Source organism: Chiroxiphia lanceolata, chromosome 5, assembly GCF_009829145.1.
Source record: "Chiroxiphia lanceolata isolate bChiLan1 chromosome 5, bChiLan1.pri, whole genome shotgun sequence".
Classification (NCBI taxonomy): domain Eukaryota; kingdom Metazoa; phylum Chordata; class Aves; order Passeriformes; family Pipridae; genus Chiroxiphia; species Chiroxiphia lanceolata.
In genome coordinates this window covers 71,184,731-71,207,574 of record NC_045641.1, presented here as the reverse complement: position 1 = coordinate 71,207,574, position 22,844 = coordinate 71,184,731, and the positions used below count along the sequence as shown (strand labels likewise).

The 22,844-nt window shown below is 42.9% G+C and overlaps 1 protein-coding gene and 1 long non-coding RNA gene across 3 annotated transcripts in view; one reads left to right on the top strand and one right to left on the bottom strand.

The window, feature by feature from the left end:
• The window catches only part of LRP6 (LDL receptor related protein 6), a 119,941-nt gene extending 118,249 nt beyond the window's left edge, over positions 1-1,692 (bottom strand). The window contains exon 1 of one of the 2 annotated variants that reach the window (XM_032689594.1): positions 1,006-1,692. In XM_032689594.1, coding sequence (XP_032545485.1) covers positions 1,006-1,060 — 55 coding nt within the window. In that variant the 5' untranslated portion in view covers positions 1,061-1,692. The remainder of the gene's footprint in view (positions 1-1,005) is intronic. The other variant, XM_032689595.1, reaches the window with a different exon arrangement.
• On the top strand, positions 1,194-16,241 carry LOC116787745. The gene is made up of 3 exons (XR_004357431.1): positions 1,194-2,005; positions 15,087-15,232; positions 16,007-16,241. It is a non-coding gene; the product is annotated as an uncharacterized LOC116787745 (long non-coding RNA).
• The last annotated feature ends 6,603 nt before the right edge of the window (positions 16,242-22,844 follow it).

The window sequence follows — 22,844 nt, the reverse complement described above, 5'->3', positions numbered from 1 at the left end:
AGCACGCATGAATTTTCTAAATGAAAGTGTCGTTGATAAACTGTTAGCAATTAATCTCTTCCCCATCTAGTATGAAAAAAATAAACAGCAAAACGATGTATGCAAACACCACAGATCATTTCTTCCCAGAAATACTGAACCCAGAGAAATAGCTACAGTAGTTAGATTTACAGCATTAAAAAAAAATATGATAATCCTGTTTTCTTTCAGATTGTGCCCTGCAAGATGAGAAATTTTGTTGGAGCTGGGAAGTAGAATCCAAATTCTCAGCTACTTTAAATGACATCCCCTAGTAAGGCACTCGACTGTTGATTTAAAGCTGTATGAAGATCCGTGGTGGTTCATCCGTGAAACACAAACTTCTCTGAAGTCCCAGCGCAGAGCCAGCCCAGCTGAGAGGAGCATTCATTCCTCCTCTCGCTCACTTCGCTGCGAGGAGAGTATCGATGAAGCACCAATTCTCGGGCACTTTCCAGCCTCCCCACGTCGAACAGGCGAGGCTCTGCGCTACCCCCGCACCCGGCAGGATCGATACTCGGGGGGAAAACGAGAGAAGCCTGGTAATGGGAACAGCGGTACCAGCCTGACACAGGCGTGGCCGAGCTATGGCCCAGAGCCGCTGGAGCCCACAGACTGCTGGGGGGGTGCGAAGAGATGGGGGACGTGCGCTAGTTTGGGTGGCTCTTTTTTAAAAAAAGAAACAAAAAGAAAAGAAAAGAAGAGAAAAGAAAAAAAACTTGAAAACAACAATAGGGCGGCTCGGGAGGTGCCGGGCGGCCGCTTGTAGGGCGGGCAGCTCCCGGCTCGGCTGGGTATAAGTTGCTCCCGAAGCGGGGAGGAGGCGGCGGCCGGGAGGGAGGGAGAGAGCGCTATCCCCGCGCCGGGCCCCGCGCCCCGCCAGTAGCCAGGCCTCGCCGCTCCCCTCCCGCACGCCCAAACATGGCCCCTCGCCACCAACCCGGCAACTTTCCCCCTGCCCCTCCCGCCGCCGCCCGCCCCGCTCACCTCTCATCAAGGAACAAAAACTGCAGGCGAGTAGGCTGCGCAGGACGGGCCCCATCTTCCCTCCCTCCTCGCTCTCACCGGCGGGGAGGCGGCGGCGAGGAGCAGCACCTCCGCTGCCAGTTCATACTTCCAGGCGGGCGGGGGAGGCGGCGGGAAAAGGGGGGCGGGAGGCGGGGAAGGGCGGCCGCAGAGATTCCCCCTCGCCCGTCCCTAGCAGGCCCCTCGCCCCGGCGCGCCGCCGCGAGAGCGGGCGCTGCCCTCCATGCCGGCCGCGGCTGCGTCTCAGCGCTAGCGCCGCGCTCCTTCCCCCATTCACCCTCCGCCAGGCGCGCACAGGCGCAGGGATACAGTCCTCCTCCTTCTTCTCCTTCTCCTCCTCCTCCCGCGCCGTGCCCGGCCGGCGCCCGGCGCAGCGCCCGCCCCCTGGCACCGCTCCCGTCGGCCAGGGACGGCGCAGGGAGGCGAGGGCGCGGAGCCTGTCTCACACGGGCGGGATCACGCACACGTCCGGCAGCTCCGCAACCGAGAAAAGCCCGGCGGGGACCGCAGCCCGACGGGTCTCCGCCCGGAAGGGAGGGTGATTGGGGCTGCGGCACCCCCTGAGCACAGGGACACGGACGCGGACAGGAACAGGACGAGGCGGCGGCAGCGGCCGCCGTCGCATTCCAGCGGGGCTACTTTGCTTCCCCTCGCTCCCTCCGCCGTCTGCGAGGCGGAGGAACACTGGCGCGTGAGACCGAGGAACAGTGGCGCGTGAGGCCGGGACTACTTTGTGCCCTAGAGCTGCGGCGGCGCTGGAGCGGCGGCACAAAGAGCACTGGGCCGGGACGGGGCCGGAGCGGCCGGGAGAGGGGGGGGGGGGGGGAAGCAGTGTGGAAAAATGAAGTTATGGCTAGTACCTCCTGCGTGTAGACCGAAGAGCAGTGATCTTGGCCTTTCCCGAAGCAGAGGCAGCAGGCGTCCCTTATCAGCAGGAATTGGCTGCTTGGCTGATGTAATGGTGCGTGATTTATTTCCCAGCACTTTCGTGGGTGCTTTGGGTTATCGCCTCCTTGTTAAACTAAATGTGGTAAGATGGGTTTGTGCTGCTTAGAGCAGTAGTTACAAAGAATATGAGTAGTTAATGTTTCTGCTGCGTTTAAACATAAGTCTTTTTCCCTCTTGCATTCAAGTAAACATACTCTTCTCTTTCTGAAGAAGCTAAAAAGTTCAGATTTGGTAATACACTCTCAATTTCAAAAAAACTTCCCTCCTTATCTTCTTTGTTTGTTCCTAATAGATAATACAAAACACAGCTTGCTTTCCTCTAGATTAGAAAATCTATTTCATTATTTCAACAAGGAACGTTAAGTCTAAATGTCTACATCACGGTCTCCCTCCCTCACAGAGTGTGACAGCTGGTGAGTAGAATAATGATATGAAGCAGAAGAACAGCAACATCTGAAATATTTACATTCCAAAGTTGGTATTATTTTCTGGATTATTAGAAATTTATAGAAACATTTAAGTTTTAATTTCATATCTGTTTAGCATATATATTCATAGCTTTTCTTGTTATTACAATAGGAGATAACATCTGGGCCAGCTTAAAGGCCTGAGCATTGTAGACTAATTCTAAGAACGGGTTCCTGGTGTCATGTGATATCAGACTCTCAACTTTTACTATGTAAAAACAAAAACAATCAAAACCTCATAATTTTTTATAAAAAGAAGTATATTTCAAATGCAACTCAACAGCAAGACCTGCCCAAAGCTAGGTCGACATTACAAAATGTTGTCCTTGACTGCTGGATGAAAGTGCCTCCTCTGTTACTATGCTGTCAACTGGGAGGATTAGCAAACTCAAGCAAGATCCACATGGATAGTAGAAGGGAAGGGCTTTCCATACAGAAATGTACCCTAAACAGTAGATAACCTGTGTCCAACCCTTGTTGATTTTGCAGGAGTGGGCAAAAGGAGCACACTTTTTAATTTATTTTCACTGTTAATTGGAATCAGAGAAGGAAAGAGGTTTTTGGTGGTTTGGTTTGTTTTTTTTTTTCTTATGCTGTTTCCTTGTACTTCTTCCATACTCATAATGTTGCACAGTCTGTCATTAAGCTCTTGAGAAGTATGGCAGACCTGTAATGAATTCTTTGTTTCTTAATGGCACAGTGCACAGCTGAGGAAAACCTCAAGCCTGAACTCTGAATCACAAAACACATTTCTCTACATGCCATTCCCTCTCCTATCTTATCTGTTTCTGCTGGAAACACTGGTGTCTTGACTGTCTCTTGGGAGCCTGATCCCCTGTCTGGTTGTTCTGACTCTTAAAGACATCTTCCCTGCTGTCCAGGCTGACTGGTTTTATTGTTAGCTTTTGAGCACTGTATGCTGTCACCCCTCACACTGGTGCATTTTGCCATTTTTCAATAATTTGAACTCTTTCCTGCTTGGATTTCATCTAAGCCAGTTAATGATTATTGGCTTGTCTTAGTTTAGCAAGACGCAAATATCCGTTAAGGAGGGAGGGCCAGAAAAGAAGAGCCAACCTCCTCCCTCTACATTATTACAACTTTGAAGTTAAGAGGCTTCAGGTGAAAGGTGTGAAAAAGGAAAATAACAGCTCTTTATTAACAAACCTGAACAAACAACAATGGTGCAACCAAAACTTTCAAAAAAACAAAGTTGTAATTCCCCAGGTGGGGGAGTCCCCGTGGCAAATCAGGGGGGGCTGAGGGCGGGCTGTCCCCAGTGGCTCAACAACTGCTCACAACCCCATGAACCAACAATGAAAGGGCTTTTTCCCACCGGTCCCAGGGCTGTGGTGCGGTCCTCAGGTCAAGCAGCCGCTGAGGGAAGATGCTCTGATAATGCAGCCCCACAGCCTGGAGCACAACACCTCGCTCCAAGACAGTCAGGGGGCTCTCCCAGTCATTCTTCCACAACGGTGCCAGGCGGGGAAGAAAAAAAAAATTCTCCTCAGGGAAAAGTGGGAGACGGCCAAAACTGAAGGTGGCTGATACTCTGTCGGTCGGTCGGTGGACAGCAAGTCCTACAGACAAAAGGGTGGTGATGGCTGGTTTTAAAAAGAAGCCTCTCCCACTCCCATGCCGCTCTGCTCGCGACCCCACTCCTTCCCCCTTCCTGCCTCCCCCCACCCCAGAAAAAACAGATGAGGGAGGAAAAGGGGGGGGGGCTTTCATTTAGGTGCACACTGTCCAGTAATTGATATTGCGAAAAAATTCCATCTGTTTTCAAACCTTTAACAGTCTTCATCTCCCTCAGCCTAGCCCCTTTCCCCACACCCTGCCTAGACACAATACTCCTTTCTCTATTCTAGCCCAAATATCATAAAATATCACAGAATGGGTTTGCTTGGAAGGGAACTTAAAGATCATCTTGTTCCAACCACTCTGCCATGGGCAGGCACACCTTCCACTAGATCAGGTTGCTCCAAGCCCCGTGATCTGGCCGTCCAGGTCACGAATCATCTCATGGATGGGGGTCACAGAGTCCTGGTTGGTGCAGGATTGCTGACAATGCTCTGCTGTGGTAGCGATCCGTACCTGTTGCTCAACGACTCTCAGCAGTCCCACAGCAGAAGGGTCCTCTGAGAGACCAGGCAAGGTATCCAGCTGTCCAATTTCCTATCTCCAAGCAGATATCCCAACAGCCCAACAATGCCCTTTTGGGTCCTTGAAATACCCTCTCCTTGGGTAATCTATGCCAAGGATGCTTGGGGCCTCTGGGCCACTCACAATGGGATGTCTTTGCCATTTGTTCCTGGTCAGGCTCACTTCAGCTTCCAGTAGAATCAGCTGTTGGGATCCCCATTATCCCAGAAAAAGAGGTGGGTTCTGCCCCCGCATATCTCAATGGCATAAGGGTACATTGTGCTCTGGGGTCAACTAAAGCCTTATACTTTTGTGGGTCTGATGTGCCATGGGATCCACACAGTCCAATAGATCCAGTTGTCCCTTTACCTGGCTGGAGACAGGGCCCCTTTAGTCCTGGTCATAGTACTTGTTGCTCACTTCTTGTAAATATGACCTGGAGGTCCCTTCAAGGGGATCTGAAGTAACATGAGCTCTCCTATTCTCTCTGAGGACTTGCCCACTGGAAACCGGAGCAGCATATATCCTTGAAGAATTTCCTGCAGTGATTGTTCTTCCTCTCAACTGCTGGGGCAGAGGTGGGTTTCCCATCTCACTTCCTCTTGTTCTCTCTCTGTGTCATGCAGGCAAAGCCACAGGTTATCTTGTGGTGTGTACCCTCTCTCTCGAGCAGGCTTGTTCCCAAGCCTGTGGTAGCAGAGGCTGTGGTCCATCCTGACAGGGCGTGGGACATTTCCCCCTGAAGCACTGCTTGTTCTCCTTCTTTCGTTGACATCAGTGCCAATGAGTTGGCATACAATGATGGTGTGCTCCGTACAAACTTCCACCACATGGATTGTGTACACTGGACCTCATCTGGATCTACAGGGTTGGTTATTTGAATCCTTCTAGATTACCTCTAGCACAGCTAATTCTCTCAGGAACGATATCTTTCTCCATGGCATTCCACCTGCTTGGGCACACTACTAGGTCATCCTTGAGAGAATACCTTTACCTTGCGCTTGACAGGAGTTGCCTCCAGAGGCTGAGAGTTTCTGTCCTCTTCCCAATGCCCACATCCCAGGACAGGGATTCCAGTCGCTTGGCTTCACTACCATCTAGTTCCATATTGTGGGCCATGATACCCAAGCACTGGAGCAGCCAGGTCACCAGGGGCTCACCTGAGTGGCAGCTGAAATCCTTTCGCGTATCCCACAGCTCCCCCAGGGACAGGGATTGGGTGATTATCTCTGGCCCTGCCTGTTCCTCCTGTTCTGATGGCCCTACTTCTTCTTCATCTCTCACTAAGCAAACTGATTTTGTCTTGGATTTCTTCTTCTATACAGGGGCAACTGCTACTGGCACAGTTGTTCAGCTGCAGTTGGAGTGGCCACGGAGCCTGTGGCAGACAGAGGTTAGATACCACATCCACATGAACAGACCAAGCAACACCGTGACCAGCAGTTCTGTACTTAATACAACAGATGCTTAGATAAATTTGTTTCCAACCCACTCTGGGCAGATCTATTGTTATCTCAACCCTTGGAGCCTCACATGGGGTGCCAAATAAGGCTGTTATGTTTTAGGAATGGTGCTCCCCAATTTAGTGCTCTCACTGAGACTCTCCAAACCACACTGCTGCTCATTTGCTCCCCCTGTCCCCTTCCCCTCCCCTCTGCAGCAGGGATGGAGAAAAGAATTGGAGGCAGGAAAGGTAAAGATCATGGGTTCTTGAGATAAGAACAATTTACTGTGGACAGTAATGAGATAAGAAAACCAGTAGTAACAGCAACAATAATAATGACAGAGGGTACAAGAAAAGAAACGTTATTGCTTACCGTGAAACCCCCTGACAATAGGCAATACCCAACTGCTCCCTCCACCACGCTCCCCCCACAGCTGCCTCTGGCTTGGAAGCAGGGCCACTGCTCTCCCCAGCTCATTTAGTTGACTGGAAGGAACCCTGACTCCTAGGAAGAGACTCACTTCCCCCACCCCAGACGGTATAGAATAACCTCCAAGTCCTGGCCATGCCCCCTTCTGGCTTCTGCAAAAATTAACTCTGTCCTGGATTGGAACCAGGACAGTCACCCTTCAGCTTTCAGCCTTCTCTTTTCCAGGGTGAACAATCCCAATATAGGAGAGGTGCTCCATCTCTTAAATCATCTTGGTGGCCTCCTCTGGACTCGCTTCAACAGGCTGATGTCCTTCCTGTGCTGGGGACCCCAGAGCTGGAGGCAGCACTGCAGGTGAGGTCTCACATGAGCAGATGTCTTAGTTCAACAAGATTACAACTTGGAAATTAAAGAGACTTCAGGTGGAAGTGTGGAAAAGGAAAAAGAAACAGTTTTTTATTAACAAAATCTGAATAAACAACAAATGGTGCAACCAAAAACTTTCAGAAGAAACAAAACAAAGTCCCAAATCCCCGGGGGGGGGGGGGGGAGGGGGGGGCAGAAACCCGCGGCAACCCGGGGAGGGGGTGGGGGAAAGGCAGGAGTGTCCCGGCAGTTCAAAAGCTGCTCGCAGCCAGAAATTAAGGAGTCCCTTTTTTCCCACAGGCAGTAGCAGAATATCTCGCTCTGAGATGGGTCGGTCTCTCTCTCTCGGTCGTTCTCCGCGAGGTGGGGAAAAAACTTCCTCTCAGGAAACGAGAAAGAGGCGGCCAAAAGCCGGCCTCCTGCTCTGTCCGGTCCCGGACCAAAACCCAAAAGCCCCCGAACAAAGGACTCCCCCAGCTGTCCCTGCGGTCACCGGGCTTTCCCACGAGACCTCCCACATTCCCTCCTCCTGCGCTGCTCCGCTCCGCCCCCCCCCCCATCCCGGAAAAACAGAGGGGGAAGGACGGGGAAGTGTGGGGGGTGGCGACATTGGGAAAAAATTCCATCGTCTCTTTTAAAACCTATGACAGCAGAGCAGAGGGGCAGAATCCCCCCCTCCCCTGCTGCCCTTCTGCTTTGGGTGCAGCTCAGGACACGGGGGCTTTCTGGGTGCCAGCAAACACAGCCAAGGCAGGTCCAGCCTCTCACCCACCAGCACCCCCAAGTCCTTCTCCCCAGGGCTGCCCTCGATCTGTTCATCCTCACCTTGGATTGATACAGGGGTTGCCCCAACCCAGGAGCAGCACCAGCACTTGGTCTTGTTGAACCTCATGAGATTCCCATGGACCCACCTCTTGAGCTTGTCCAGGACCCTCTAGATTGTCCTGTCCTTCACGAGTGTCAGCTTCACCACTGAGCATGGTGTCATCTGCAAATCTGCTGAGGGTGCATTCGATCCCTTCATTTCTGTCATTAATGAAGATGTTAAATAACACTGGTCCCAGTATGGACCTCTGAGGGTCACCACTTGTCACTAATGTCCATCAGGTCTTTGAGGCGTTGACCACTACCCTCTGGAAAATAGCCTTTTTCCAATCCTTTTGCCATCAACGCTTAGGGTTCAAGACCAAGCCTATCTCCTAAGTGTGTGTCTGCTTTAGTTCTAATTCATACATGTAGAATTAACTCCATGGCAGAGGCTTTTACAAAGTAAAATAGGAGGCAAGATTACTGCACAAAGAAAAGCCTTCAACAGGCATGGCTTCTCTGCTCCTTTATTTGAGTTTAAAGTCATAGTAAATGGCAGTGGAGAGGGAATGTTTCTTTTATTTTAGTAAGACGCTCCCCTTGTTGGTTGCAGTTATTTTCATTCACCTTAGAAAGAGAACCTTGGTTTGCTTGCTCAGATCTGGTTGAGGCTAAGAAACCTGCACAGCTTTACCCTTACCTTTGAACTTAGATGGCAGCTCAATGAAACAGGAGCTTTCATAGGATTATTTTTATACTCCAGTAAGTTCCCTGGTTTAGTTGGTAGCCCAGCTTCAGGAGTTGTGTTAGTCCACAAGACAGCAAGAGACAGCATCTGGAGCTCATGAAACTGGCAGCAAGTGCCAAAGTCACTCTCTGTTTGAACTGTGCCCCGAGTTCAAGTGGAGTCGATGGGATCTTTTGTAGATCCAGAACCAAAGTCCCTAATCAGGAAAAGCTTTTAAAAGAAGATGGCTGCTCAACAAATGAGTTTGTAGCTGCCCACATCACAGAGGCCACTATCATAATTAGCTTTCTCACTGAATGTTTCAATGAGAATTAATGCACATAGTGTGGTGAAATCCTGGTCCCTCTGAAGGCAATGGTAAAGTTCTCACTGAATTCAAAAGGGCAGAGGTTTCACACTGAAACTTGAGCTCAAGTCCCCTCTTGCCCCCAGCAGGAAGCAGCACAGGAACTTGGGAAATGGGATGTAATGCTGCAATGATTTCACCAGTGATGCCTGTTACAACCATTTCACAGATGAAATAGGACACCCTGACTTGTCACATCATCTTGCCCTGTTGTCATACAGTTTATATTTATAAAGAAAAATGTTTCATTAAACTTTTCCCCAAAACAAGCTCAGTTTTACTAAATGTGATAGATATGCCTGATGCAGTTTCTCCTATTCCAAGAGTGAATGTGTTTACCATGGTGTTCCTTCTTCAATGAATAGAGAACCAGACCATAGAATCATAAAACAGTTTGGGTTGGAAGGGAGCTTAAAGATCATCCAGTTCCAACCCCTCTGCCATGGACAGGGACACTTTCCACTAGATCAGATTGCTCAGCCCCATCCAACCTGGCCTTGAACACTGTTTTGAATGGGGCATCTACAACTTCTTTGAGAACCTTTTCCAGTGCCTCACCACCCTTATAGTAAAGAATTTCTTCCTAATATCTAACCTATATCTGCCCTCTTTCAGTTGTCCTATCACTACATGCCCTTGTAAAAAGCCTCTCTTTTGTGTAAGCCCACTTTAGGCACTGGAAGTCTTTTCTAAGGTCTTCCTGGAGCCTTCTCTTCTCCAGGCTGCACGACCCCAACCCTCTCAGCCTGTGTTCATAGCAGAGGTGCTCCAGCCCTCAGATCATCTTTGTGGCTCACTTCTGGACTCTCTGCAGCAAGTCCACATCATTCTTATGTTAGGGCCCCAGAGCAGGATGCAGGACTCCAGGTGCAATCTCTTGAAAGTGGACAGAGGAGCAGAATCACCTCCTTTGACAATCGTCTTTTCCTTTTTGAAGTTCAGTGTCAAGCAGACATACTTTTCCCCTTGCTTTTCCTCCCATACTATATGAACTGCACCTTTTTTCCCAGGATAAAGGTGGCTTACAAGCAAATTTCCTTAGACTGATAATTATGTTTCTAGTTCAGCAATTTTCTCCAGGCCACAAGACCTTACTTGCTTTTTTGCAGTTACTGTCAGAAGGGCTCCCCACAGTCAGTCAAACCACAGCAAATCTAGCACTTCCACTAATTTTGGGGCAATTTTCTCATCAAATATCCTATTCAATCTCTCTTTTTTATTGCATACAGAGTTGCCTTTTGTCCTTACATTTCAGTACTATTTTATTCTCCCCCCCCCTTAATACTCATTCTTTCTTTCCCGTATCCTCTACCAGAAGAGGTTGCCTGGTGCCCAGGATGAGAACTGCATTTCTTTGTGGCTAAAAAAAAATCACCTTACAACAGAAAGTTCACAGACGAGAAGATGCTCGATTTCATCAGCCCATAAAGGCAAGCTAGTCCAACAGAAATCCAGTGATAGCCCCACAGGGAAATATGAAATAAGATGACCTGGAAGGCTTGGGCATTTTCTTTATGCCTTTGGAGAAGTATTTGGACTCCTGCTGATGGTTCATTCAAGGTCAGGCTGTCTACCTACTACCTCTTTTCTCCTCTACCATCTCCCAGGGAGTTGAAAACAGGACTGCTTGAGGATACACTTGTTCAGTGGTCATAGTTTTCAGCATGAACCAGACAGGATTGTGATTTTAATTTGGCACTGCCCACCAGACCACAGGGCAAGTCCAAAACTTTCCTTATGAATATTTAGCCATAGCTACATTTCAAAGTCGTGTTATAAAAATGTCATTTGAGAAAGTTACTGTTCTAAAATTTGTGAAGTGTTTTAATGCTATGTTGTAACAGCAAAAACATCCTTTTAAAAGAGCTCACATTTCAGGCTGACATACACCAAAACACTATTTTGTTTTAGCTTGCTCAGCTTTTCAAAACCAGTCAGCATCTGGGCTCTATTAACTGTAACGTGCGTGCTTTTTAAGCAACAACAATTTAAAAATATTTCCTTTTCAACCCCCTTTCAAACCCCTTCAGCATTTTGCAATATGCATAATATTTAACAATTCTGCTTTGCATTGCAGCCTTTGAAGTTTAAAAATTAGTTATCGGTAAAGCATTGCACGTTTTCTTGCACTCTTTTAGTCACAGGGATTAGTGACTAGAAGTTATGCCTATGGTCAAGAAAGGTAAGTCACTGTGTCACAATAATTAGCAAGCTTTTCTACAACAATTTTCAATCTTTATGTGATGCACACAGTGTAACACACCATCTCTGTGTAGGAAAGAGCTCATTTGCCACTCACAATAGCCACTCTTGGGCTAAAGTACTGTACCATAAAGTGCAGTTTATGGCAAGCAGAGAGCCTCATCCCTCTTCAGTTCAAACTTTGTAAGGAAAAGTCATATTTATATTTCTTATTTATATTTCATATTTATAGTCATATTATATTTGTGTTTATATCTTTATTTTTATATTGATATAAAAATTAGTCTTCAGTTCACCAAAGACACTAAGCACCTCAAGGATATGGCTATGGATCATTAACCATGATACCTCTTCATGAGTGTTGTTTTTATGAGCTGTTAGTCAAATTCTCACAATACACTAGAAAAGCAAGCGGAGTTCCTCAGGTCAGAAAAGATTGCCCTCTAGTGGTTACTCTTTAGGTTTAATGTCTGTGATATTTTATGAAGTACTCCTCTTTTAAGCGATTTGTGAAGTAAGGCCACACAAATGCAAGATGTTGGAACAATTTATTATTTCAAGGAACACCCAAATCTTTTTTATCCTCTTAATTGATTTATAGGTAGTTATTAAAAATAAAGATGGAGGCATATTCTTGGTAACATTTTCATTAAACTACCATTACCCAAAGTTTATCAGAGAAAAAGCAATGCCCCTCACAATTCAGAACTATTACTCATACTCTATTTGACAAATTTTATATTTCACTATGAGAAACATGTTTTAAGGTCTGAAAAAGTAGCAAGAAGGACATAGTCTCCGATTTATTTCAGAATTATAAAAGTTGTTGTGAATGCCCTAGAGCTCAATACCACTCTTTCATGAGTAAACTTCAAGGACAAAATTCCTACTTTTAAAAAAAAAAAATCTTTAAATCATCTAATCCCAATGTAGGTAATAGTTTTAATTACTCTTTGCTCACTTCGGAACTAATGAAATCAAGAATATTAACAGTCTGTCATTTTTTAACAGGCCTTGCCATAACTTAGTTAGTGAATTTCTGGTTTATTAAAAACATGGTGATCTTTGCACAAAAGCTGTAGGTCTGTTCTTTGAATAATTTCCTTACAGTGTAGACTTCGATAAAGACTCTTCCAGTGCAGCTGGCAACTAAATGTAGATAAGCGAAAAAGGAAAACTCAGACAAACCCAGACCCAGTTCTCAAATATATTTATTAAAATAGTAGTGCCTGCTATAAAGATATTATTGAAAGATCATAATATTCCATTTTGGAATAATTAGATTATATTTTCTCCTCTCAAGAAAAAATAGTGATTAGAGTGAGGTTATCCAATCCATTCCTTATCCTTCCTTTTTCTACCCCCTCCCCAGTCAAGCCCACAAAGACCATATTTGATCACATGGATCTTTGAATAAAAGACAGGGAATTCTGTCTGAATAGCCCTGACTCATAAAGCTCCTTCCAATGCCTTTTCAGTGTCAGAGCTTTGTACTTAATGCAACTTCTACTAATTTTTTTCCTTATTACAATTGTGAAAAGTCTAATACCTTTACAACAATCTGAAAAGAGCTTACACAGAACAAAATCCCCATTTATTCTTGGCATATTAAGAAATCTTTTCTTTGAACAATACAGTTAAAATGCTATTTTCCCCAAATGCTTTTTTTCTTTTAAGATAAGCAAAGCTCTAAGTGTTGAAAGAAACTATGATTTAGAATCCCTACTAAACTGTCTTTATCTCAACCCATGGTTTTTCTCACTTTTACTCTTGCAATTCTCTCTCCAGTCCCACTAGTGGAGCACTGAGGGATGGCTGAGCCGAGCTGAGTTGTCAGTTTTGGCTCTGTTAAACTTGCTGGAGTGTAATAGGGCAGAAGATACTTTGTAAATATTTCTGTTTTCTTGCATTTTCCGTGAAAAGAGCTGGTTTTTAACTCTCTTAATTGCTCGTCTTTGGATCCAGCAGCACCAGCAGCTGAATCAGACACGTCATCAAATGCTGACTGTGGATCCTTTCCTTGCCGTGGGGAGGGCCTGAAACACCAGCTTGTCCCTGTCTGTGTTGGCAGCACAGGACTCCTTGTTGGTGTTTCTCTCACCAATAAGGGGGACGGGGAAAAGAAAAGAAAAGAAAAGAAAAGAAAAGAAAAGAAAAGAAAAGAAAAGAAAAGAAAAGAAAAGAAAAGAAAAGAAAAGAAAAGAAAAGAAAAGAAAAGAAAAGAAAAGAAAAGAAAAGAAAAGTTAAAGCAAGAAGACAGCCAAGTTATACCCGCACTTCCAAAAAAAAAAAAAAAATCCATCTATATTATCTAAAAAGCATGACCCGTCTTTTTAGATGTGGCAGTGAGTGCAATTATCAGGGAATGTATGACTTCAGTCTGGATTGTTACTAGATACAGCACTAAATGGTGATGCAATTAGGACAGCTAGAGCTAATTATTTCAGGATGTGCTATTTCAGCACCCCTTTGCTTTGCAAGGCCCTTTGCAAAGAGGAAAGCATGGTCTTTAAATACTCTGGCTACTGCTTCATTTTCAAGTGTGATTCAAAACACAGGTTTAGCTGATACATTAGAGATGGTTTGAAGTTGTTCCTTCTGACAGGTGGTCTTCTTCCCAACAGCCCTCTGGAGAGGGGGCACTCTGGCAAGGCAGTTTGTCTCTAGCCTCACTCTGCCTGCTGATCCATCAGATCTACATCTGGACACATCACACACAGATGGCATCAAAATGCTGAGATTCTTTAACTCTGTTGAACAAACAGTCTGGCAGGTTTCTGCATTCATTGCACCAGTTTTGCAGAACAATTAATTGCCAAGGATGTGCTAATGGACGTTGGAATGGGCTGCCCAGGGAAGTGGTGGATTCTCCGTCCCTGGAGGTTTTTAAGAAGAGACTGGATGTGGCACTTAGTGCCATGGTCTAGCAACCACAGCGGTAGTGGATCAAGGGTTGGACTTGATGATCTCAGAGGTCCCTTCCAACCCAGCTGATTCTATGATTCTATGATTGTTTTTCATAGTTTCCTTAATTTAAAAGAAAAAAAAGTTCCTTTGCTGCTGAATAACCTCATCAGTAACGTCATCTGATCACCATTTCCAGGTGTTTTCAGCTGTGCCCATTGCATGGCCATTGCAGGGGCAGCCTCTGGGCCTCCTGGGCATGGGGACTTCCTCAGGGCCAGCACCCCAAAGGCTGCCTTCTGAGCAGCAGCCCTTGCTTTAGAACAGCAGCAGGCCTTCCTTTACATGAGGAATGAAGATGAGTCTGGAGCACAAGGTCCTGTGAGGGAGCTGAGGGAACTGGGAGTGCTCAGCCTGGAGAAAAGGAGTTTCAGGTGGGACCTTCTTGCTCTTTACAACTACCTGAAAGGGAGCCATAGACAGGTGGATGTTGGTCTCTTCTCCCAGGTAACAAGCAATAGGACAAAAGGAAATGTCTTCAAGTAGTGCCAGGGAGAAGTTTAAATTGGACATTAACAAAAATTTCTTCACAGAAAGGGTTGCCAAGAATTGAAACAAGCTGCCCATGAAAGTGGTTAAGTCAACATACCTGGAGGTATTTAAAAAACCTGTGGATGTGGCGCTTAGGGGCATGGTTTAGAGGTGAACATGGCAGTGTTAGATTGAAGGTTAGGCTTGATGAACTTAAAGGTCTTTTCCAACCTAAATGATTCTAGGATTCCTAATGTGTGCATATCTCTAGACATCTGTTATTCATAGAAAACCAGGAATATTAAATATCATAGTTAGCTTTTTCCAGCAGTTTTGTTCACACTTGTAGAGTTAGTTCCTGACTTTCTAATCAACAACCACAGAGCTCTGTTAAGCAAAGAGGCTACTGTGGCTGTAGGATTTGGTGAAGAAGATGAGAGAGGGAGAGAAAAAACCACAAAAACGAATCCCAGACATACAAAGGTACCACAACAGGTTGTCAAAACTACTCAACCACAGTGTGCAGACTGGACAGGTTGACCCCATAAAAGCATTCTTGGTATCTAGAAGTAGTAACACACAAAATGTTCAGGGGAAAATGTTTTTTCTGTGTTTCAACCAGACCTGGGTAGAGTAACTGTAACTGGCATATATCAATGGCAGGTGAGATGTGGCTAAGCACCTCTTTCCCTTTCTCCTCTTGGCAGACAGAATGCAAGAATTCACACAGCAAGCAGAGAATAGGGAGAAGGGCTGAGGCACTCTTAAGCTACTTTTGTAATTTTGAGCTATTCCAGAATTGGAGGTGGACCTTGTATAAATCAAAAGAGTGGTGGAGATAACTGTATTACAGGTCAGTTCTTTTTTATTGACATTAAAGAGGAAAATAAAGGTCATCTTATACCAACGGAATAGGGAAAATATTATTTTTATATTACCAATTTGTGAAATTGTGCATTTAATCTATATTCAGACTATTTCCAGTATGAAATTTGAAATGAAAATATACATGCTTGATCTTCCTCCTGCATATAACTCTTTTATCAACTCATCGAAAAGTTTAATAGGTCTCTTTACTTGCAGATAAATAAAAGTAGATGTAAAGGGGAAACAGCAATGAAGCTCAACTCCTTGTAATGGAAGTGCCATCTAGATAAAATACCATGGTCAAGCCTTCCAAGTTTTCAGAAGCATATAAAAAGGGAAACTTTAAATGTTTGTTCTGATTGTTACAACATCATACAACTCCTACACAACATGGATGAGATAGTCTAAACCAATCTGGCAATATCCCTTTAATGCTGATAAATTCTGCATTAATTATGCAATTAATTCTGCAATTAAGTATGCATGAATTCTGCCATAATGCTACTTGCTTAAAGGGAAGATGCCCAGATGACTTTATGCCTTAAAGATATCTGAGGACATATCCTTAAGGAAATAACTCAGCTAAGTACAACAGAGGAAATCAGCTGACACCAGTCACTGCAAGTGATCTTTTACCCTTTTCCATATATTTGCTGCATTGTATAACTGAGTTGCTTATTTATCACTGAGGAGAACCACAGACAAAATGTATACTATTTTTAACCACTTGCTGCCTATTTATGCTTGCTATCTTTGCCAGGTTTTTGCCAACATAGAGAGCAGTCTGTTTTTCTGCACAAGCTGAAAGAACAGTTGAAAGACTACATTTATAACCCTCCAGATTTAAAAACGGTTAACCCCAGAGTTCCACAGTATCTTCTATCTGAAACCTTTAAATAATATTCTGTAAGCCACTGATTTATGAATTAACTGATCTGTATCACATGAAGGACTGGAGATGTTTAAAAATAAACCTGTCCTCTGCTGGAATGGAATAATCTCTATTTCTCCTCATTAGAATATTGCTGCAAATGTTTCCTCCTATGGATAGCACAGCAACAGCTCAACAGTGGATGGTAGCAGTAGGACAGTTCAAGGCAAAAGCAGCACAACTTCTAGCTAGAGCTGCATGAAAAATTTAGGTGGGCAGAAAGTAACTATCAAATTGGAAAGTCTTCAAGACAAGGGAATTATACTTAATCTCCATGAAGACTAACAAGGAATCTTTCCTGTGCTCACACACCTGAGACTTCAGGCAATACTAAGATCACCATTCACAGCTTGCCATGCTTTGGTGGAGCAAAGGGCACACTAGTATCTGACAGGGCAAGAGGAAATAGCCTCAAGTTGCACCAGGGCAGGTTTAGATTGGCTATTCGAAAAAAGTTCTTCACTGAAAGGGTTATCAAGCACTGGAACAGAATGCCCATGGAAGTGGTGGAATCATTGGCCCTGGAAGTGTTCAAAACACGTGCAGATATGGCACTTGGAGACATGATTTAGCAGTGGACCCAGCAGTGTTAGGTTAACAGCTGGACTTGATGATCTTAGAGGTGTTTTCCAACCTTAATGATTCTCGGATTCTGATTCACAGTCAACTCTTTTTTTTCACAATGGATGCCCCATGGAGAAAATTTCTCTTTCAAAAAGATACTCAGTCTAGCACTCCTGAGAGATCCTTCAGACTTGCATCATTATGACTGTAGGCCAGAGCAGAAGTGAACATGGAAAACATAAAATCACTCTCTTCCAATGCTGACAGATGGTTTATGCTGAATCAAAGAACTGATGTAACTTTTAACCTCTACTGAATCTTTGATAAAAATAAAGTAACATTAATAGTAATTATGAAAAATTGGCTCTGGAGTAGTGTTCTATATACAGCTGCTTATCAGAAAAAGGAGCCAAATGAATGTCACTGTATGTTAGGAACATGATTTCTAGTAAACAAAAGACAATATAAAGTAAAGAGGCAAGTGTTCAAGAAGTGTTTGGACAATGCTCTTAAACACATACTTTATTGTTAAGCTTGCCCTGTGTGGAGTAAACATTCGGAATCAATGATCCTTGTGAGTCCCTTCCAGTTCAGGATACTCTGTGATTCTACAGTCCCAGGAATGTGAGAAACACCAGTTCACAAGCAGCAACTGTCATACACTTCTGATGTCTTCAAATTTAGTTTCATTCATATATGAGTTATTGAAATGTGAAATGTTAAAACAGTTAGCAAAAAATCTAACACCGAACAACTTAGAGAACCAACCAGAATGCTTCATAAAGTCCTAATAATTTTATGGCCCTATAAATATTTGAATTATTTGGATTCCTTCAAATGAAGTGTAATGCTATTAAATACCTTCTCAATACCCTCTAGTGGAATTCTAGCACCCTCTTTGCCTATAGCTAATCTAACAGATTTAACATCAGTGTGAGTGACTTGCACTGAAGATTGAACAAGTGACACAATTTATGATTTTCATCCATTGCCCAATATAAAATACATGCTAATGTGATAATGAAACTACTAAGTAAACCAAAAATCATTGTACACTAATGTGCTATCAATGAGGCAAATAACATTGATGCTCCTTTTACTGAAAAATGCTCGTGTCCTTTTCTAAGAACAGTTTGACAGATTTTGTTTTAGAAGTTCTTTGGACCAGAGACTATGTGAGTACACACATGATGTGATTTCATGTTGGAAATGAACTTTGCTCAGGTAGAATTCTGAATCTAAAAATAACTGTCAAATAACAGTTTAGTAGCAGCATGGATGTACAAAGGCAAGAAGCCTAAATCATTTCAGACCTCACATGCTGCAACAGGTAACTCACATAGTGGGCTAGAGAGCAGCAGAATATTACAATATCTCTATCACATGCAGTGGAAGTGCTTATATTACGAACATTTTTACTGGAAAAAGTAATATGGAGACAAATAGGAATGGGTTTTCATTGCTATCCTTATGATGATGATGATGATGATGATTACCAAACTTAAAAAAAAAAAACCAACCCTTCAATGTTCATTTGCCTTCCTACACTTAGATACAGCAAAAACAAAAAAAGAAAATTCAAAGAAACACTGTCAGTACTAATTCTCTCCTTCAGAGTGTAGCTATGACTTGGGAAAGTTAAATTTCCCTGTGCTTTTGGCCTTTTGATGTTAAACTATCTCTAAAGAGATAGAAACTACATTTTTAAAAGGAATTTAACTGATGTCAGGTTTTGCCCTCAGAATCACAGGGACAGAAACCTCCACTTATTCACATAAGATTCTTTTCAGTGTCCAAACAATATGCTCTAACAGTGGTCAGAAAAATCAAGGCAATTCTGCATCTGCAAAAATCTCAGTCTGTGTATAAAGATTGTCAGGAAGTCAATGAATGCCAGTTTAAGCAAGTATTTTCACATGCATATCTGAGATAGACTAGATTAAGATGTTGATTTATTTCAGGGAGAAGGTCACTTGTCCTATGTCAGCTATTTTTTTGGTGATTGTTACAGCTGTTTGATTAGAGTTACTTAACAGTCCATATCTAGCTGAATTGGTGGCACTGAAAAGCTAGATTTGGAAGTTTTAAACATTTAACTTTTTTATTATTACTTTTTAAAAACAAATATTGTTTTTTCTGAAACTGAAATTTACCATGCATTGATAAGCTGATTAATGTCTCATTATCACATGAAGAGAACTCAATCTATTTACATTATATTTGAGAGCTACAGACTCCCACAAATAGCATACATCTCTTTTGTATGGTGACTTGCAGTTGTGCAAGGTCATGGAACACAACTGCTGTATCTGCCCACTTTAATTCCATCTGGTTTGCTGCCCAGGATAAATTTCTTCTGTGTTCCCAATGCCTGATGATTTAGAAAGTCAGGAGATGCTCCAGACATAAGGAAGTGAGCTGCACTGTCACTTGTGCTTGTAGCACAGAGACACTTTTCAGACTGCTGTTTTTGCTACTGTTGATGCTCCTGAAATCACTGTCATTACCAGTTGATGGGGCATTCATTGTAGATGGCTGCTGTCAGCAGTGATACCCATTTTTGGTGGCTGCAAAAACATCATGGTACTTGAACTACCCTCAAGCTCACCCTTGAGATGGAGTCTCCAACATATTTCTAGAAAAGTTTACACATTCTCTGCTAGGCGTAGCATGTGGATAGACTTCAGCATTCAGGCCTATCACTTTTCAAACTCTACCATCCTTTATAATGTTCACTTGAATGGGGTGTGCCCTTGCTTTATGCATTTGTCAGTGTAGGATAGCCACATGTGTATCATGTTTAGTAGCGAGAAGCATAGTATGAACTGTTCTCATGAGTTTAAAACTATATCTCACAAACAAATTTTTTGTACTTTCTACACCAGAGTGCTCTGTAAAGACAACATATAGTATGTGCCAGATCTGGAGTCTTTCCAGAAGTACTGCCTGAGTTATCACATGGTGGAAAAACATTTGCACTCCTTGTTTCATGCCCTAAAACAAAACAAGGACAACATTGTCACAGTTAAAATAACAGAAGCAGCCATGAAAATGATCTTCAGATTCTTTCATAAATTTTACCTCTGGGCTGAGAAGTTCTGTAATCCTGTAAGGCAATTGTTTTGAACAGTTAATGAGCCAAAAAGTGGGAGGACTTGACTTATAGTCATAAATATGTGCTGGAAAACTTCTCACTGACACTGATGGGAGCTACACAGACAAAGACAGGGAATGCACAACTACTTAACTAAAGGAACCATCTCATTCACACACTAACTTGGATCCTTACTTAGAATATCAAAAAACTTACCTGGAGGATCCAAATCCTAACACAGAAGGATTTCAGTAGAAACTTGGGTTTAGGGGTAGGGAAAAAAGGCTCTTTCATAAAAGCTAATGGAAAAACTTACTCAGAAACTAACTAAACAGCAGGCAAGCCTTTAGGAAGTCTGTGTTGTAATGAGCATCTTCCCTGCACATGAATATATGTTTGAACTCTGTGCAAATTTTCAGTCTAGGTGTTGTTGAGAACTGTTGCAAAAGTCACAGTGTCAAAGTTTAAGCTGCACTGCTCACATCAGTTCGTCAAGGTAAGTGGAAGAACAGAGAAAACCTGGTGCTGTTCTCAGTGACTTTTGAACTTCCAACCAGAACTCAGCGGCTTCTCTGATGTAGGTGGTACCAAAGTGTCTTATAAGGTATATTATTATACCTTATACAGCCATCCTTACCATTCTGACATTTTCATGAAACACCTTTGTAGTCTTCAGAGTGACTGCTCAAATCAGCAAATGTCTCAAAACATACTTATGTTTAGCCAATTGTTCCGGATGTTAACTGCTTGTTAAATTTCTTTGAGAAGATAGCGAGAGCACAAATTATCCAATTACTATTCCTGGTATGACGGATTTTTCAATTTTCTATTTCAATTTTCTAGCAAGCCAAAAAGAGGGATCAGAACATCTTGAACACGGCATATCTAAACTCTTGCCATTTGAGACAATGACATTTTATAGGTTGGAAGGAGAGGAGTAACAGAACAGAAGCTAATGCACAACTTTTTTCATTAAGTGAGGCAATATACAGGAAACACTGATTCAGCATAGTTGTACTGAAACTTAAAAATACTTCTATTTATTGTTTCTAGTATCTACCAAACAGAAAAGAGACAAAGAGCAGCAATATTATACTTTTCACTTTGATATCCTTAAGAAGTGTATAGACCTAGATGAAAAAAGCGAAGAGTGAGTGTAGGTTTTTGGAAGATGAAGAAAAATGTTCAATATATCCCAACCTTTCAAGAGGCAAGTAAAGCATATGGTATAGCATGTACACTCCTGAAGGGATGTGCAAGACTTTTAAAGGATGAAGAGATGCAGCTATCCCATAACTATCAGTGAACAGGGAGGTAGAGAAGTATATTACCTATGTCATCATCATCACATATTATGGAGAGCAAGTAATGCACAGAGACAGTCCAGCAGTCTAGGCCCATTTCAGAACAGACAGAAAAAAGTATGCAAAAGTAGAGCTCTCTACATGATGGGATACTGCATGGGAACTGTTGACTGCAGTACTGACACTTAAAGCTCTATGTTTTTATCAGCATGGAGTGTGGGATGGTAGGATCAAAGCAGTACTGTCAGATTCAAATCCATTAAGATGGTTTTGCAAGAAGGAAAAAACACCCAGTTTTGAAACCACTTTCTCATGTAATTCTTTTTTGGGCGTTTTTTTTTTCTTCTTCTTTGTTTGCTGTTTTTTGTTAGTTGGTTAGTAATTTACTTGAAATAATCCTGAGTATAAGCATTTCTTACTCCTATCGGAATTAAACTGAAGAAATAGTTGAAGAGCAGCACACGTGATTATTCTGAGTTTGCAGCCCTTGGAGGTAGGGACTTTGCACCCTTCTCATCCATCTCAAATAGATCTGCAATTTGTTTCTTTATGATTGTTTTCAGTGGTTATAAAACTTGGGCTTTCTATTTGCCTTACCGTATGATACCACAAAACAGACTCATTCATGACAGTCTATATTTACACACCTTATGTTTGCTCAGCACTATAAAGCAACAACATAAAAACTAGCAGCTACAGCAGTTATTACAATCTCCTGTTAGTAAAAGTCAATTAGCTTTTGGCCTCATGACATAACATAACAGGTTATCTTCAGAAAGAGCCATTCCCAGTGTGTGGGTTGTCATCATATTGTGATGATTACTGATCCAGTTCCATATGTGGTGCACAGTTAAGACCACAGGAGATGACAATGGAAAAACAGAAGAGAGCACAGAAGTTTTAATGTTGAAAAGCATAACAAATTGGATGGATTTTTTTACAGTTACTTTGTCTCACTCCTTTCTGATTCATAATACAAGAGCATTATCCAAACAAATAAGCTCCCTCAAAAAATGCATAATAAAGTATCATAATCGAAAGGATGATGGGAAATCTCTCTCTCCTTCTCTGTTTACTGGAAATGCCAATACATGACTAATAATGCAATCTGATTTAAAGTTATTAAAATAGAGAAGATAATATGCTTAGTTTTGTTGTCTTCTACACTGTATGAAGATATGGTAAGATGTTTCAAAAGCGTGTGTATATAATCCTCCACCCCAGAACCTTCCACTAAAACAAAAAGCTTTCTTATAAAATATTTTTGCAATGAAATATCTGCTGTTTGGAAAGTTAAAAAATGAACTAATTAAAACTTTTTTAAATTGTCATCCTCAGAACACGTCAATTCTATTTAATAAATTATTGTTGCCCTCTAGTGTTCAAACACAGCTTGTAAAGGCCTCTCCAGAAAGATCCAAACTGGTCACCTAACAATTCCCAATTTGTTCTTAATCTGACACAACCAGTGGATGGCAAAAAAAAAAAAAAAGGTTTAAGTGTTTCAGTACACCTGCCTAATACCTTATAGTCTTTGCTCAAGCATAAAAAAAGGTTTTTCATGTAAAGTTCTTTTACTCAAGTATTGTGAAAGGCCACTCACTCACCAAATTAGTTATGGTACTTGTGCACCGTTCTGTCTTACTTCTGCCTTTCACTGTGCTTGACATGCATTGCTGTTTGGGTTGGAGGGCAATGTTTTAAT